Source organism: Oppia nitens, unplaced genomic scaffold (assembly GCF_028296485.1).
Source record: "Oppia nitens isolate AA-2021 unplaced genomic scaffold, nextdenovo-longstitch-racon4-pilon3 scaffold16_pilon_pilon_pilon, whole genome shotgun sequence".
NCBI classification, from domain to species: domain Eukaryota; kingdom Metazoa; phylum Arthropoda; class Arachnida; order Sarcoptiformes; family Oppiidae; genus Oppia; species Oppia nitens.
This window is the reverse complement of record NW_026533195.1, coordinates 475,221-495,415: the sequence shown is the minus strand read 5'-3', so window position 1 is coordinate 495,415 and position 20,195 is coordinate 475,221. Positions and strand designations below refer to the sequence as shown.

Sequence of the window (20,195 nt, the reverse complement as noted above, 5' to 3'; positions counted from 1 at the left end):
ATTATATTAACAAAAATAATTAATTTAATTATATGAAAACTACGATATAAATATACATATATATATATATATATATATATATAAATGATGATTACAAAATTGATTATTATTAAATAATTTTTTTAATAAATTTATAATTACCAAGGTGATTGGCAAAAATTAAAAATTAAATAAAAATACTAGATAAAATTCTAGAAAGTTACTTAAAATCTTATGGGGATCACCACATGGTTAATTTTTTTGTTGTTGGTTTTATAGATATTTGTTGTTAAATTAATATTGTTTTTGTTTAACAATTACTAATTAAATATTAATATTATTTAGTAGTAGTAGTAGTAGTAGTTGTAGTATTTTAATTATTAATTAAATGAAAAAATGTAATTAATTTAATTATATTTAACTATGATATATATATATATAATACAATTTTTTTTAAAATTGATTATTATTAAAATAATTATAATTATATATGTATATAATATTATATGTATATTATATCTCATTATAATATATTGAGTATTATATTTAGCTATTATAGATATGTTATGGGAATCGCATTGTATTAACTAACGTATAAATTTAAATATTAATTTCTATATAGAAATTTTCTGGAAACTTTCTCAATGGGTGGGGGGGAAATTATATTTTAAAAAATTATTTTTTGCCCCACAATTACCGCAATAGGTTACGCCAAACATCATCTGACATAGTAGTAGACGACACAGTCCTGAACGCCTGTCCTCAGCTGAACACTCATATTTGGATGACTTGTTAACAGTATTGAAGGAACTGGTGGTCAGGGATGGTATGGTTTTGTTGTTAGTGTTGTTGTTGAGATTGTTTAGGATATTATAGGTACGTATAGCGAAACCGTTGGCATCGGTAGTAGTGGTGTTGGTATCCATTGTTTTATTCATCTAAATATTTATAATAATTAAAAATAATTAATTAATAAAATAATTATATTATTATTATTATATTAGTATTATTTTTTCTGTTGAATTGTTCTTATAGTTTTAATTTTGTAATATTAAATAATCATATAATTAAATAAAAATTCAAATTACAATATAAAACTATTATATCTATATATATATTTGTTTAAATATAAATTTTCAATTAGCTATATATATATATATATATATAAAATTTATAAATTAGATTTAATTTTAAAAATAAATATAGTAATATAGATTTTTTTATAAAATTAATTGATACAAAATAAATCAATTTTCAAGTTTTTTTACATTAAAATTTTCAATTAGCTAAATAACTAAATAATTTTATTAATTTGATTTACTTTAAATATRTATATATATATATTTAGAAAAAAATAAAATAAAAATTATTTATAATGAATATTTTGTTGTTATGTTAGTATACTATTTGAAATATTTGTATAATTTTGTTTATAAAATAAAAAATAAATGTAATTTTTAGTTACAATTATTGTTGTTAACTATTAGCTAATAAAATATTAAAATTGATATATAAATATTATGAATATTATAATAGTTAAAAAATACATACATTTATATTGTAAACCATTATTTTAGTAAATAATTTTTTTTGTTTAAAATTTGTTACAATTATCGAAATAGTATATAGTTTTATAATTTTATTATAATTTATTTACTAAATATACTATTATGTTGTTATTAGTTGTCATTTAACTTTTTAACTAATGTTAAAAACAATATATATATATATTATTTATACATTAGAAAAATAGATTGTATATATATATATTAAAATTTACTAAATTTATTGTTTTTAAAAAAATAAATTTATATTACATATAAATTGCTTATTAATATTAAATAAACAGTTTATAAGTACTCTGGATATTATATATATATATATATTGAAATTTTGTTATACAAACCTTAAACAAATTTATGATAATATAATTCACAATATATTGATATATATATATATATATACTGTATATACAGTATATGTTATTTTATTTATAAATAAAACACAATTTTATATTAGAAATTCAGTACAATATTTATTAAGAATATATTTATATATTTAAAAAAAATATATTTTTAAATAAATAAATAACTTTTATTTCATGTATAAACTATTTATACATTATATTGAATATTATTTATTAATTTAAATATTTAAATCTTTACAATACTAATAATAAATAAAATATTATATTTTAATATTTAGAAATATTTTTTTTATTTGTTATTTAAATTTATCAATTTTTTTAGAAATGTACTGAATATAAATATATATATTATTTTTAAAATATAATTTATTATAATTATTATGTAATATATTAAATATATATATTAGACTATTAACTGAGTCGTTGTTATTAATTTGTAATATAAAAATATTTTAATAATACTTTTTTTATATATCATATATTAATAACATAAAGTAATATAAAAAATAATAATAATTGATTGGATTTTATAGCTTATTGTTTACATTATAGATATATTGTATATAATATAAAATAAAAATTTATTGTATATATATATATATACTATATATTTACTAATAATATTTGTATCATCAAGTAATAAGACTATTAAAAAAAATTAATTAATATTTTTTTATTCAATATTTACAATTAGGTTATAATGTTAGACATGTACAGTAATATACAGTATATTAGTATATAATATCAATAGTTAGACACCAAAAAAAATAACAATATTAACTAATACTTACAATTCATTAGTATAGGAAAAAAAACATTAATCAAAAAATATAATAATAATAACTTAATAAATTAAAAATAAATATTTATGTTTAATTTTGTTTTTATAATAAACTATTTATGGTAATATTAATTAAAAATTATTTAATATGATGTAAAAACATAATCAAATGTAAACATAGACACAAAATAATAATAATAATAATAATTATTATTATTATTATTATATATTATCTAATTTTTTATGTAATTTATAGTTAACTAATTAATTAAAAACATCACAAAATATATTAGTTTGTTTTAATACTGCAATAGATAGCCTAATATTTTATAATATTTTTATATTAATATCACACTGTTTTATGAAAATAAAAATAATAATAATAATAATAACAAGTAATAAAATGAAAAAATCAATTATTAAAATACTATATATTTTTGTTTAACTGGAAAATATTGGTGCAGTTTTTTTAGTGCAAATATTATACAATAATATATAATTTAAAACAAACAAATAAATAGTTATTTTCTTTTAAAATAAAAGTATTATAAACATAAAAAATTTATTAATAATATCTATAAGTAATAAATTATATTTATTTAGTTTTAATTATGTAACTATGGAAAACAATTATTTATTTTTATGATAATTAATATATTATAATATATATATATATATATATATATATATATATATATATATATATATTTATAATATATGTACACAAAATTAAAAATAATAGTAATAATAAAATATAATTTTTAATAAATACTATTAAAGTAATTTAAATTTAAAAAAATTACACTTATATTACTGTTTTATTTTTATTTAATATTAGCTTTATTATATATAAAGTCTGTGACAGAAGGGTGCGAACTGGTTTTTGCTTAATATCTCTATAAATAATTGAGCTAGATCAATAAAAATTTTATGAGAAAGATGGAATCCTGGGACGTATAATTTAGTATAGTTAGTTTTTATAGATTTAAGCTTATGTAGCTAAGCACCGGTAGGTGCCATATCTCTAAAACTATAATAAATATATTCTGATAATGTGAATTTAAACTAGGTGAAAATTCATTAGACACGTGTTTCAGTAATTTTTTAAAAAATTAATAAATTTTAAACAAAAAGCAAAAAAATGTAAAATTTGTAATATTTTGATATTTTCTAGAAAAAAAGTGTCAAGGTATTTTGATATGAAATTAATCTATTATTATTTGTTATTTTATTAGGAATAATTATTCTATTTACAATTTTTAATTATCTTGCTTAGTTTTTGAGATATTAAAGATAAACCTTTTTACCATTATATAAATTTAGTAACAAATATAATTAATAAAATTTTATAAGAAAAAATTATATAATGGTAAAAATGTTTTTCTTTAATATCTTAAAAACTAAGCATGATAATTAAAAATTGTAAATAGAATAATCATTCCTAATAAAATAACAAATAATAATAGATTAATTTCATATCAAAATACCTTGACACTTTTTTCTAGAAAATATCAAAATATTACAAATTTTACATTTTTTTGCTTTTTGTTTAAAATTTATTAATTTTTAAAAAAATTACTGAAATACGTGTCTAATGAATTTTCACCTATTTTAAATTCATATTATCAGAATTTAGATATTTATTATAGTTTTAGAGATATGGCACCTACCGGTGCTTAGCTACATAAGCTTAAATTTATAAAACTTAACTATACTAAGTTATACGTCCCAGGATTCCATGTATCTCATAAAATTTTTATTGATCTAGCTCAATTAGTTATAGAGATATTAAGCAAAAACCAGTTCGCACCCTTCTGTCACAGACTTTATATTATTGCTAAACTTAAATATCTACATTAATGACTTTAACTTTTATTATGCTTAAGGGATACATTATATATATATTTATAATAATAGATCATAAAATCTAATATAAAAATAATACTACCAAAAAATATATAAATTATTAAATATTAATAATACAAATTAATATATAAAATAACTATCAAGTATTATATGTATAAATAAAATGTATATTATTTGTAATTAAATAAATTTATATATATTTATTCTGTACTATTAGTTTAATTAGTTTAATACTAATTAAATTAAGCAAACAATGAGTTTATATTTTAATTTTACTAAACTATAAAATTAATATAAACTAAAAACTAATCTATAATTTTTAGCTTAATTTTCTAAAAAAATAAATAAAATTAAGTATATTATCTATTTAGAAAAATTAACTATAAATAAAAATATATATATTTTTATATTTATTTCATCATCAACTTTAGTTAAATATATATATATATATCTATATTTAATTAAAATAAAATGTTATCTAAAAATAAATATTAGTTTTTTTTGTTGTAGTAAAAACATGTGAATTGTGCATGTTAAAAATACTATATGTAATTTATTTATATTTGTAATACAATCAAAATAATTGTTTACATTATACAGTATTTACAATATATTACTTTTACTAAAACAAAACTAATATTTTTTTTGAAAATTATTTAAATAAAACTATTAATTTTTTAAATACAATTAATTTACATATAATAATTATAACTTAATTATTACAAATAATTTTACAACAAAAAATTAAATAACTATTTTAATAATTAATTTATTTATTAGAGTTTTTATCTAAACTTATTTATGTATTAATAGTTTAAACAAAACAAAACAACAAAAACTGATTTAAATATTTAAATAATTAGTTAAAAATATTATTTAAATAAAACTAATAATTATTCAAAACAAATATATAACTTAAAATAATTATAACTAAATTATTACATATACTAATATAAATAATTATTTAAATATTTTTTTWTAAAAAAAAACTATATAATTTTTTAATTTAATATTTTTAATTAATTAAATTAATTAATTATTTTAATTAGTTTATTAGCTAGCTGATAAAAATCTTGTTCAGCATAATCAGCGTACCGGCTCAAATGTATCGGCCATTTTTGTAGGCCCTGTCTATACTCCCTATTATTTTTGACTACTTTCCTATAGACCCCATCAAACACTGAGCGCCGGTATTGTTCATCAGCCGGTGTTTTATAGGCATCCGGACTGTCTATTGGATGATATTTTTGCTAAAATATAATTTATTAAATTTTTAATAAAGAAAAAACAAATATTTTATAAAAATAAATAAATTAGTTAAATATAACTATAACTTAATAATTAACTATAAGTTTACTAATAATTAACTATAAGTTTATTAATAATTAACTATAAGTTTATAAATAATTAACTATAAGTTAATTAATTAAATATAAGTTATCTAATTAAATATAAGTTTACTATTAATAACTATAAGTTAACTAATAATAACTATAAGTTACTTAATAATTAACTAAAAAGTTAACTAAATAACTATGAATTAACTATTTATTTAGATATTTATTTTTTGATAGCAATTAATTTATTGATATGTTTTAGATTTTATAAAAATTTATTATTTTATAATTATTATTATATTATTATTTAATATTAATTTAAATACTTTAAACAATTGCCAATCATTATCAATATCATTGTAGTCATCAATTAGTTTATCATCAATTTGTTGTTGATTACTATAATAATTTATATTAGTATTATCATCATCATAATTATAATTATTATTATTATACATTGAATAACTTAAAAAATTATTTAAAATAAAAAAATAACTAAAATTATATTCATTGTATATTTATTTATATTTTTTAGTTAATTTTGTTTTCATTTACATCTATTACTGGTAAATGTGTATAAAATATGTGTAGAAATATTTAATTAATTTTTTTAGTTAAATAAACTTAAGATCAATAAAAATAACAGTTTATTATTTATTTCAAATTGAAGACATATTTGATTTTTTAATTAATTAATATTTATAGAGTTTTTTTGTGTTAAAAATTTATTTATTAATAAATAATGTACTATTAATTTGATATCTAATATTTTTGTTTAAATAAAAATAAAAATATTATAATAAAATCATTACTTTAATTTGTTTTATACAAATGTATTAAACAAACAAACAAACAAAACATTTAATATTTTTTATGTGGGTTTTTAACTTATAGTTGAAAAAAATTTATTTTATATTCAATACATTTTTTTCGACTAAATAAATAATTGTATAAATGTACTTAAAAATAAAACAAAAATGTTATATAAAAATAAATATTTATTTTGTAGGAAACATGTGATTTGTGCATGCTAAAATAATAATAAAAATTTAGATTTATTTATTTATATTTATTTTGTGTTTATGTATACAAACAAAATATAAAAACTATTTTATACTGTATTTTAAACATAATTAAAACAATAAAAAAAATTGATTGTCTTTCAGTAATAACACACAAATATTTTAAATAAAATTTTAAATATTATATATTTTATCATTACTTTATGTTTTTTTTAAAAAAAGTTATTATTTTATTGTTTTTTTAAATATTATATGAGTCTAATTGATATTTTACGTATATATACATTTTGGAATTGGTATAAAAAATTAATAATTATTAAATTATTTATTTAAATAATAGTTAATTATTATTTTTTAAAAAATTAATTAATTATCATTTAATTTGATTTAGTATATTTTTTAAAAATAATTTATATGTTAATTTTATAGTATTTATGTATAATTTATATAAATTATAATATATCTATAATTTAAAAAATATTTATTTAGTAAATCTAAGTTTATTTATTTAAATAATAATTATATTTTTTGAAAATTAATTACTTATAATTTAATATGTTTTTGTATTTTTTTAAATTTATATTTAAATATATATTATAGTTTATTTATTTAAATAAGTAAAAATAAAATATTATGAAACTTTTTTATCTATTAATATATATATATGTATTAAAATAGTACAATAAATTTTTTGGGTATTTATGTTTTTATAAATCAATAAATTCATAATAATAAGGATAATAACAGATAATTTTCATAAATAGTTATTTATTTAAAAAAATAACATATTTTTTATTAGAAAAATAATTATATGTTTATATTATATTATATTAGAAAAAAATTGTTTCTTAGCATTTAATATGAAAATTTATTTTTAATAAGATTTATTATATTATATTATTATTATATATATTGCAAAATTTTTTAGTATTATTAGTATTATATATTTATATTTTATATATTATATAGATAGGTACAGTATAGATAAATAACAAACAAACATTATTTATTTAGAAAAAATAAAATAAATTAAAAAACTAAATGACATAATAATTGCTTAAAAACATTATTATTTAATATCTCAATTTAAACATTATAAACAAAATAATAATAATAATAATAATAATAATATCATATTTATTTTATGACAAACAAAACAAAACAAAATTGTCTATCAATTGATTTTTTTATATATWKATATATATATATATTCAAAACAAAAATATTTTTAATGTAATAGATATTTGTAATAATTTTTTGTTGTTGTTAACTTTTTTGTTTTGTATGCAAAAATAATAATAATAATAACTATTGAAAAATAATAAATAATTTTTTTATTATTAATTTATTTTATTAAAAAAAATAAAGGTTTTATTCAAATGATACCCATAACTGATAGCTCGACTACAACTACAACAACATTATCGGCAATAACTATGGAATTTACGGATCACTCGATGTTTTTGACGACAACCCATCAAACAGTTAGCCAGCAAACTACCGGTGCTATCGGCGATAAATATCATATACACGATGACGAGGACAGTCATATAGCTGTTAAAACCAACACCACTGATCGGTCACTTAGACTACTATATCGTTTGCAGGCAATGTTTGGCGTAACCTATTGTGGCAGTAGTGGTGATGGCGGTAGTGGTGGTAGTGGTGGTGGTGGACATCATCATCAGCCACACCAACATCCAAAACCTACCGGTCCTACCATCAAACGTCTACTACTAATACTTTACGATTTGCTGACCGTCGGCCTGTTTTTGATGTTTGAATTGCAAATCTATTGCGACGATTCGTTCAACAATATACTGGTCACTACTACCGAAGTCAATCGGGCCGGCGGTATATTGAATGTCATATTTATGGCCTCGGCATCGGCAATGGCCATCGAGTTTCTATTCATTAAGATTATACTGCTGATCTATGGCCACCGATTGTATAGGTGTGTCCAATCAATTGGTAAAGTATTTGTTTTTTTTTTTAATTAATTAATTAATTTATTTAATTATTATTTATTCAATTTATTAAATTATTATTTATTCAATTTATTAAATTATTATTTATTTAATTTATTTAATTATTATTTATTTAATTGATTTAATTATTATTTATTTAATTGATTTAATTATTATTTTTTTTAATTGATTTAATTATTATTATTATTTAGTTAATTTAATTATTATTATTTTTTAGTTAATTTAATTATTATTTTTTTTATTTACAAAAAAAACTAAAATACTTAATAATAAAATTATTAACACTTTTTTTTCTCTATTAGTAAATTTGAGTTTTAGTTAATTGATTAATAATTATCTATTATTATTATATATAAAGTAATTATTAAATAGATTTTTTGTGTTTTAAATTAATTAATTTTTTTAAGAATAATAAATTTAATCTATTAATAAATTAATTAATATTTATTAATAATTAATTAACTATAATTTTTTTAGTTACTTATGTTAGAAAAGTTAGAATTTTTTTTTGTAATACAAATTTATTTTAATTAACTAAAACTTTTTTGTTTGTTTGTTTACAGTTTAGATCAAATATTTAGTATCACTTATATTAGAAATAATAAAAAAAATAAATAAATACAGTTTTAAAATAAAATCATAAACTTTTTAACTATAGATTAATTTTATTTATAAAATATTTTTTTATATAAATTTATAGTTTACAGTTTTAACCAATTAATTACATTACAGTAGAGTCTAGTTAAAAAAAATATATACTATTTTATTTATTTATTTTTAATTATATATATATATTATTTTAATTTTAAATCTTTAAACTTAAAACTTTAAATTTTAAATTTTAAATATAACTAAAATAAAATATTATTAAATTTAAATTAAATAAAATATTATTAAATTAGTATTATTTTTTTAAATTTATTTTTTGGTTATCTAGGTCATCTACGATCGCTTAGCGAAATAGTATCCATATTTCTATTCATACTATTGGTAACCATATTGAAATTGATCTCGGTCGAATTGAATTTTATCCAAGTTAATTCAACTAGCTCATTGGCCAATGTATTTACCCAGCATAAATTTCGTATACTATTCTATGGGTTTATGTCTATATTGATAGCGGTTACAAAAACATCAGTCATAACCCTATTAATGTATAGCGGATATGTTATACGTCAACAATTAACAGGTATTAGTAGACTATATATATATGTATTTTATCATGTATAATTTATAATTTATTTTTTAATTAAAAAAATGTATTTTTAACATGTACAATATATACATATAATTTATTTTCTCAAAAAAATAAATTATATATTTTTTAACATGTACAATATATATTTTTATTTTAACTAAAAAATAAATTATATTTAACATGTACAATATAGAATTTATATTTACTAAAATAGAAATTATATATTTTATTAGCAAGTACAATATATTTTTTTATTTTTACCTAAAAAATAAATTATATAATTTTTAACATGTACAATATATATATATAATTTATTTTCTCTAAAAAACAAAATTATATATTTTTTAACATGTACAATATATTTTTTCTATAAAAACTAAATTATATATAATTTTTATAATTTTTTTAAAAATTTTAAGCATTCATAGACTTTTTTAAAATTATTATTTTTTAAATATATTTATTTTATTTTTTAATTATATATATATATATATAGAATTTACATACCGAATCAAAACCTATAGCGGCAGTACACAGAATATTCCGGGAATTGGCGAAACATTTCTGGAATTGACGGGAAAAGTCGAAAAAATAAATTCCTTAATCGGAACCGTTATGTTGATAAAAATCGGTGTCAACTCTGTACTGATGACCTCATGCTTGTGTAGTTTCGGTGTCATCGAAATGGACACTTCGAATAAAATATCGATTACGTTATTTATGGTCAACTCGGTACTGGATATTAGTTCAAGTTGTTTTTCATCTCAATTGATTATCAATGCTATCAATCGGTTATGTAGACGATTGGAACGTAATTTATTGACCTACCGTTATAAACTAGATGATCATCAACAATTGAAATTGATCATGCACACCCGGAGGCGATTTAAATTTAAGGTACTAGGTCTATTTGAATTGAAATGTGTAAATATTATGTGGATCATTTTCTATGTAAGCAACTATGCTGTTATCATTATACAGACACAATAGATTGATTAGACAATTAGAATTCAAATTAAAACCAGGTTAACGTTTTTTGTGGGTGAGTACGTAATTTATGGATTAATTGGGGTACCCCTTAATTGGTATATTACCCCCTCCCCAAAAAATAATAATAAGTTTATCCATAAATTATGTGTATGTGTGTTTGTATAAGTAAAATTGAGCATGCTAATTGATTTCAATTAAAAAAAACAATTTGGTATTTTTGCAATGAACTTTTTCAAGCTAGTTAAATTTATGATTTTAGTTTATGAGTGGGTGTGTGGGTGGGTGTGTATGGCTGGGGTATGTTTTAATGGATCTATTTTTTACATCAATTGATTGTTTTATCATTAGTTTTTAATTTTTGTTTTTTTTAATGTAAAATCTAGACTAATATTCAATAGCAATTAATTGTTGTTGTTTTTAGTTCATAAAAATGTTATGAATATTTTTAATATCAATTATAATAGATATTATTTTTTGTGAGCACAATATAAACATTTTATTTTTAACAAAAATAATTATAATATGTATAACTTATAATTATTAAAAATCATAAAACATAAATAAGTTAATAAAATAATAATTATATGTATTTTAAATATATTGATATCTAGAAAAATAATTAAATATTGATTTTTATTTATTGTTGTTAAATAAAAATGTTAATTATATTTATTTACACAATTTTTTTAAAAAAAACTAACAAAAAAATGTCAATTATTATATAACTAATACTTATAACATAATAATAACATAAATATTATATAATCAATAATCAATAATAATAATAATAATTAGTAGTATTATTAAACTATATGTCTCTATATTTTTACACTATTTAATTAAAATTAAATATTAAAATAAAAAAAACTTTTTAAAAGTCAAATAAAATATTTTACAAATACATATGTTTAAAAAAAACAAAATCAATATTATAATTAATCGCCATTTTATTTGTGTGGAAATCGACAAAATTAAAATGTAAATGTTATTTTTGTTTTTGAATATATAATTATTACAAATTAAATAAATAAATATCTATTAATTTTAATTTTTTGTGCCTGTATCAATATATATATATAAATGAATTTTAATTATCAAAAATTATTTAAATCTATATTTATAATTAACATTATAATTAACATAGAGTTTGGAAAAATAAATGGCAAGTAATTAAAATAAATAATAATATTTTTATTATTAAATTAATTTTTGTTATTTCCAGTCCTTATAATATTAAATTTTATTTTTAAATTAATTAATTGTTTTTTTTTGGTTTTCATATATATATAACTAATAATAATTAATAGCCATTAATATAATCAATGGTGAAAACTGTGGCCTACAGTTCAATGTCAGTACCCAAGGAAAGGCACCTAAAAAACTGTATACCGGTGCCGTAGGTATGGGCCGTATTGTTGGCGGTGAGGATGCCCTACCCCATGAATTTCCCTGGATGATTAGCGTGGCAAAATATTATAAAAATAAAAACAAATATGATCATTTTTGTGGGGCTACCCTGCTGAGCGAGACCCTGGTTATTAGTGCGGCACATTGTTTTAGTAAGTATGTAATTTTTTTTTAGATATTAATATTTTTTTTTGTTTTAATTTTTTTTTATAATTATCGAATTATTGTTTTTTAATTTTTTTTTAAATTTTATATAAATATAAACCTCTCCCTAAAAAAATTAATTTTACAATTAGTTTTTACAGTACAAACTGTAAATAATTTTAATAATTTTATTTATTATAGAATTTAATAATAATAATATTATCTAGGCAATTTTATTGTCTAACATTATTATTATTATTACTATAAATTAATAATAATAATTTATATCCTTATATTTTATATATATATATTATTATTAGTTATTCAAAGTTATTAATAATAAAATTAATTTTAATATATATATATATATGCTAAAAATAAATAATAATAAAAAAGTTTCAAATTATCATTTTCAAATTAGTAAAAAAAACAATAAATTAAAAAATAAATAAATTAATTAATACAATTTTAGGATCAACAATTAAATTTTTGTATTTTTATATACAAATTCAATTAAACAATTATCTATATATTATATATATTGTAAAATTATATTTAATTATTAGAAAAAAATAAATAACAATAATATATTTATAATTAGATTTATTATTTAATTAATTAATTTTATTTCATCAAAAAAATAACAAAACATTTTTATTTTATTTTTTTGTTATTTGAAATTATATATATATATTTTTTATTAAAAAAAAAATAAATAAATAGATTTAAAGAACCGGCTGAATTTTCCAGTCTACTTATCCGTGTGGGTAGCAACTATATCAGTGGACAGGGAGCCTATAACTATACAATTAGACGTGTACAGGTACACCGGGAATGGGATGACCAAAATAAAATCAACGACATAGCCCTGGTTACTGTTAACGGCCCAATAGTTAGCCGACTAAGTCAAGTAGATACCGGTGCCGCTGCCGGTAGTAAACGACAACAATATACAGTAAACAATGTATGTTTACCCCAGAAAAATCAGGAACCCGGTGGACAGTTGACTTTGTCTGGTTTCGGTCAACTGGGCGAATATGAACAAAAACCTGAACTACTACAAAAACTACAGGTGCCCATCTATGACTACGGGAAGTGCCAAAAAAACTACCGGCGCTACGTTAAGTTGGGCAAGAAAAAAATGTGCGCCGGCGGACAGGGTGGCCAGGACTCGTGTATGGTATGCTTATATATCTTAATTAATTAATAATTATTATTATTTTAGTTTTTTTTAGAAATAATAATAATATAAATTTATGATTATATTATTAGTTAGAAATTAATTAATATTTTAGTAAAAAATTTGTTAATTAATTAATTAATTAATTAATAATTATTATTATTTTAGTTTTTTTTAGAAATAATAATAATATAAATTTATGATTATATTATTAGTTAGAAATTAATTAATATTTTAGTAAAAAATTTGTTAATTAATTAATTAATTAATTAATAATTATTATTATTTTAGTTTTTTTTAGAAATAATAATAATATAAATTTATGATTATATTATTAGTTAGAAATTAATTAATATTTTAGTAAAAAATTTGTTAATTAATTAATTAATTAATTAATTAATAATTATTATTATTTTAGTTTTTTTTTAGAAATAATAATAATATAAATTTATGATTATATTATTAGTTAGAAATTAATTAATATTTTAGTAAAAAATTTGTTAATTAATTAATTAATTAATTAATAATTATTATTATTTTAGTTTTTTTTAGAAATAATAATAATATAAATTTATGATTATATTATTAGTTAGAAAATAATTAATATTTTAGTAAAAAATTTGTTAATTAATTTTATTTGATATATTCGTGCATGTATGGTATGCCTAATTATAATTATAGTAATAATTATTATTATTATTATTATTTACTTATAAAATCAATTTTTAAATTTATATTAAAAAATAATAGTAATAATGAATTTAGTTTTTTGAGAATAATTATTATTTATTAATTTTCTTTTGTTAATTTAATTATTAATAATATTAACATAACATAAATACTATAAATACTATAATTAAATAATTTTATAAAATTAACAAAACTAACAAAAAAAAACATTTAAAAAAACATTTAAAAAAAACTGTAATTAAACTTAAAAATTATTAAATATAAATGTCAATTAATTATTTATTTAGTTACAATAGGAGTTAATTAATTTATAATAGTATAAAATTATTTATTTATTTTTTTGCTAATAATTTTAATAATAATAATAATAATAATAATGATTTTAATAATAATAATACTATTCTTAATGATTTTAATAACTATAATATTTTTTTCCAATTATTATTATTACATAAATATTTTTACAAATAAAAAATAATTATTAATACAATATTTAAATTTTATTATTTTGTTTTTAAATTTTAATTAACTAATCACACAAAAAATAAATAAATTATATACTGTCTATATATATATATATATATATATATATATATATATATATATTAGGGTGACTCAGGTGGTCCGCTAGTCCAGCAAATCGATGGCCGATACTATTTGGTGGGTATAGTATCGTTTGGTTTGCCCTGCGCTGAACCTAACTTTCCCGGCATCTATACTAAAGTATCCAATTTTATCGATTGGATAGTCGACCATGCTAAACTAAGCGACCAATTAGATACTACTAATAAAACTACCATGCTGAAACTACCTGTGCAATCATCATCAACAAAAACAATTACTACCGTTCCTCCATTGATAGCCAACAAATTGTCGACAACAACAACAAAAATATCTAAAGTTAATGGTAGTAGTAGTAGTAGTAGTAGTAGTAGTAGTAGTACTGTAGTGTCAAAAACAACCGGTGCTATTGTATCGCCAAAAAAAAGTTTAGTTAATAATAATAATAATAATACTAAAAACATTTCAAAAAATAAGGTTAGCTTAAGTACTACTACTACTACTACTACTACTACTACCGCACCAGTAGTTGGCACCACTACGGGGGTGGATGTGGTGGAGGATACTGATGATACTGATGATGAGGATCATCGACTAAAAAATAGTCAAACAATTACTACGACTACTACTACAGATACCAGTGCTGATGAAAGTGATGCCATCACCACTACTACCACCCACAATGATCCACTACCTGAGTCTACAGTTGATAATACCGTATGACTATTATATAGTATATAAATGTTTAGTTATTTTTTTTAAATAATTATCTGATAGTATAATACAAGAAAAGTATATATATATATAACTGCTAGACATATAGATTATTATACATATAAATTAAATTTATTTATAATATACACTGTAAATAGCTATATATAAATATATAGATTATTGTTTTATTGTATTTATTATAATTGTTTTGTTGTTGTTTTTTGAAATTTTTAAAATCGACAATTATAAAATTAAAAAAAATTATGTGTTAATAAACACACATATATATAATATAATAAATTTATATATATTTTTGTTTTTATTAATTTATGTGTATGTGTATGTGTGTGTATGTATGTGTATGTGTATGTGTATGTGTATGTGTATGTGTATGTGTATGTGTATGTGTATGTGTATGTGTATGTGTATGTGTATGTGTATGTGTATGTGTATGTGTATGTGTATGTGTATGTGTATGTGTATGTGTATGTGTATGTGTATGTGTATGTGTATGTGTATGTGTATGTGTATGTGTATGTTTGTATGTGTATGTGTATGTGTATGTTTGTATGTGTATGTGTATGTGTATGTTTGTATGTGTATGTGTATGTGTATGTTTGTATGTGTATGTGTATGTTTGTATGTGTATGTGTATGTTTGTTGTATGTGTATGTATGTGTATGTTTGTATGTGTATGTGTATGTATATGTTTGTATGTGTATGTGTATGTGTATGTTTGTATGTGTATGTGTATGTGTATGTGTATGTGTATGTTTGTATGTGTATGTGTATGTGTATGTTTGTATGTGTATGTGTATGTGTATGTTTGTATGTGTATGTGTATGTTTGTATGTGTATGTGTATGTATATGTTTGTATGTGTATGTGTATGTGTATGTTTGTATGTGTATGTGTATGTGTATGTGTATGTTTGTATGTGTATGTGTATGTTTGTATGTGTATGTGTATGTGTATGTGTATGTGTATGTGTATGTGTATGTGTATGTGTATGTGTATGTGTATGTGTATGTGTATGTGTATGTTTGTATGTGTATGTGTATGTTTGTATGTGTATGTGTATGTATATGTTTGTATGTGTATGTGTATGTGTATGTTTGTATGTGTATGTGTATGTGTATGTGTATGTTTGTATGTGTATGTGTATGTTTGTATGTGTATGTGTATGTGTATGTGTATGTGTATGTGTATGTGTATGTGTATGTGTATGTGTATGTGTATGTGTATGTGTATGTGTATGTGTATGTTTGTATGTGTATGTGTATGTTTGTATGTGTATGTGTATGTGTATGTGTATGTGTATGTGTATGTGTATGTTTGTATGTGTATGCGTATGTGTATGTGTATGTGTATGTGTATGTGTATGTGTATGTGTATGTGTATGTGTATGTGTATGTGTATGTGTATGTGTATGTGTATGTGTATGTGTATGTGTATGTGTATGTGTGTATGTATGTGTATGTGTATGTGTATGTGTATGTGTATGTGTATGTGTATGTTTGTATGTGTATGTGTATGTTTGTATGTGTATGTGTATGTGTATGTGTATGTGTATGTGTATGTGTATGTGTATGTGTATGTGTATGTTTGTATGTGTATGCGTATGTGTATGTGTATGTGTATGTGTATGTGTATGTGTATGTGTATGTGTATGAGTATGTGTATGTGTATGTGTATGTGTATGTGTATGTGTATGTTTGTATGTGTATGTGTATGTGTATGTGTATGTGTTTGTTTGTATGTGTATGTGTATGTGTTTGTTTGTATGTGTATGTGTGTGTTTGTATGTTTGTATGTTTGTATGTGTATGTGTATGTGTATGTGTATTTGTATGTGTATGTGTATGTGTATGTGTATGTGTATGTGTATGTGTCTGTGTATGTGTATGTGTATGTGTATGTGTATGTGTATGTTTGTATGTGTATGTGTATGTTTGTATGTGTATGTGTATGTGTATGTTTGTATGTGTATGTGTATGTGTATGTGTATGAGTATGTGTATGTGTATGTGTATGTGTATGTGTATGTTTGTATGTGTATGTGTATGTATATGTTTGTATGTGTATGTGTATGTGTATGTGTATGTGTATGTGTATGTTTGTATGTGTATGTTTGTATGTGTATGTTTGTATGTGTATGTTTGTATGTGGATGTGTATGTGTATGTTTGTATGTGTATGTGTATGTGTATGTGTATGTGTGTATGTGTATGTGTATGTGTATGTGTATGTGTATGTGTATGTGTATGTGTATGTGTATGTGTATGTGTATGTGTATGTGTATGTGTATGTGTATGTTTGTATGTGTATGCGTATGTGTATGTGTATGTGTATGTGTATGTGTATGTGTATGTGTGTATGTATGTGTATGTGTATGTGTATGTGTATGTGTATGTGTATGTGTATGTGTATGTGTATGTGTGTATGTATGTGTATGTGTATGTGTATGTGTATGTGTATGTGTATGTGTATGTGTATGTGTATGTGTATGTTTGTATGTGTATGTGTATGTGTATGTTTGTATGTGTATGTGTATGTGTATGTGTATGTGTATGAGTATGTGTATGTGTATGTGTATGTGTATGTGTATGTGTATGTTTGTATGTGTATGTGTATGTGTATGTGTGTGTTTGTATGTTTGTATGTTTGTATGTGTATGTGTATGTGTATGTGTATGTGTATGTGTATGTGTATGTGTATGTGTATGTGTATGTGTATGTGTATGTGTATGTGTTTGTTTGTATGTGTATGTGTGTGTTTGTATGTTTGTATGTGTATGTGTGTGTTTGTATGTTTGTATGTTTGTATGTGTATGTGTATGTGTATGTTTGTATGTGTATGTGTATGTGTATGTGTATGTGTATGTTTGTATGTGTATGTGTATGTGTATGTTTGTATGTGTATGTGTATGTTTGTATGTGTATGTGTATGTGTATGTTTGTATGTGTATGTGTATGTGTATGTGTATGTGTATGAGTATGTGTATGTGTATGTGTATGTGTATGTGTATGTGTATGTGTATGTGTATGTGTATGTGTATGTGTATGTGTATGTGTATGTGTATGTGTATGTGTATGTGTATGTGTATGTGTATGTGTATGTGTATGTGTATGTGTATGTGTATGTGTATGTGTATGTGTATGTGTATGTGTATGTGTATGTGTATGTGTATGTGTATGTGTATGTGTATGTGTATGTGTATGTGTATGTGTATGTGTATGTGTATGTGTATGTGTATGTGTATGTGTATGTGTATGTGTATGTGTATGTGTATGTGTATGTGTATGTGTATGTGTATGTGTATGTGTATGTGTATGTGTATGTGTATGTGTATGTGTATGTGTATGTGTATGTGTATGTGTATGTGTATGTGTATGTGTATGTGTATGTGTATGTGTATGTGTATGTGTATGTGTATGTGTATGTGTATGTGTATGTGTATGTGTATGTGTATGTTTGTATGTGTATGCGTATGTGTATGTGTATGTGTATGTGTATGTGTATGTGTATGTGTATGTGTATGTGTATGTGTATGTGTGTATGTATGTGTATGTGTATGTGTATGTGTATGTGTATGTGTATGTGTATGTGTATGTGTATGAGTATGTGTATGTGTATGTGTATGTGTATGTGTATGTGTATGTTTGTATGTGTATGTGTATGTGTATGTGTATGTGTTTGTTTGTATGTGTATGTGTATGTGTTTGTTTGTATGTGTATGTGTGTGTTTGTATGTTTGTATGTTTGTATGTGTATGTGTATGTGTATGTGTATGTGTATGTGTATGTGTATGTGTATGTGTATGTGTATGTGTATGTGTATGTGTATGTGTATGTGTATGTGTATGTGTATGTTTGTATGTGTATGTGTATGTTTGTATGTGTATGTGTATGTGTATGTTTGTATGTGTATGTGTATGTGTATGTGTATGAGTATGTGTATGTGTATGTGTATGTGTATGTTTGTATGTGTATGTGTATGTATATGTTTGTATGTGTATGTGTATGTGTATGTGTATGTGTATGTGTATGTTTGTATGTGTATGTTTGTATGTGTATGTTTGTATGTGTATGTTTGTATGTGTATGTGTATGTGTATGTTTGTATGTGTATGTGTATGTGTATGTGTATGTGTATGTGTATGTGTATGTGTATGTGTATGTGTATGTGTATGTGTATGTGTATGTGTATGTGTATGTGTATGTGTATGTGTATGTGTATGTGTATGTGTATGTGTATGTGTATGTGTATGTGTATGTGTATGTGTATGTGTATGTGTATGTGTATGTGTATGTGTATGTGTATGTGTATGTGTATGTTTGTATGTGTATGTGTATGTGTATGTGTATGTGTATGTTTGTATGTGTATGTGTATGTGTATGTGTATGTGTATGTGTA

General features: G+C 20.3%; 1 protein-coding gene across 1 annotated transcript; it reads left to right on the top strand.

Moving 5' to 3' along the window:
* Nucleotides 1–12,231: 12,231 nt before the first annotated feature.
* LOC128965200 (transmembrane protease serine 9-like) lies at nt 12,232–15,793 on the top strand. The gene is made up of 4 exons (XM_054311851.1): nt 12,232–12,254; nt 12,396–12,651; nt 13,363–13,819; nt 15,119–15,793. Exons 1-4 carry the CDS (start codon nt 12,248–12,250, stop codon nt 15,791–15,793), a joined length of 1,395 nt encoding a protein of 464 aa, XP_054167826.1. The 5' UTR covers nt 12,232–12,247.
* The last annotated feature ends 4,402 nt before the right edge of the window (nt 15,794–20,195 follow it).

What these genes read in the sequence shown, in the direction of transcription:
- LOC128965200 (XM_054311851.1), top strand. An exon ending in GCGGCACATTGTTTTAGTAA is followed by an intron (nt 12,652 to 13,362) that starts GTATGTAATTTT and finishes ATAAATAAATAG; the next exon opens with ATTTAAAGAACCGGCTGAAT. An exon ending in GTGGCCAGGACTCGTGTATG is followed by an intron (nt 13,820 to 15,118) that starts GTATGCTTATAT and finishes TATATATATTAG; the next exon opens with GGTGACTCAGGTGGTCCGCT.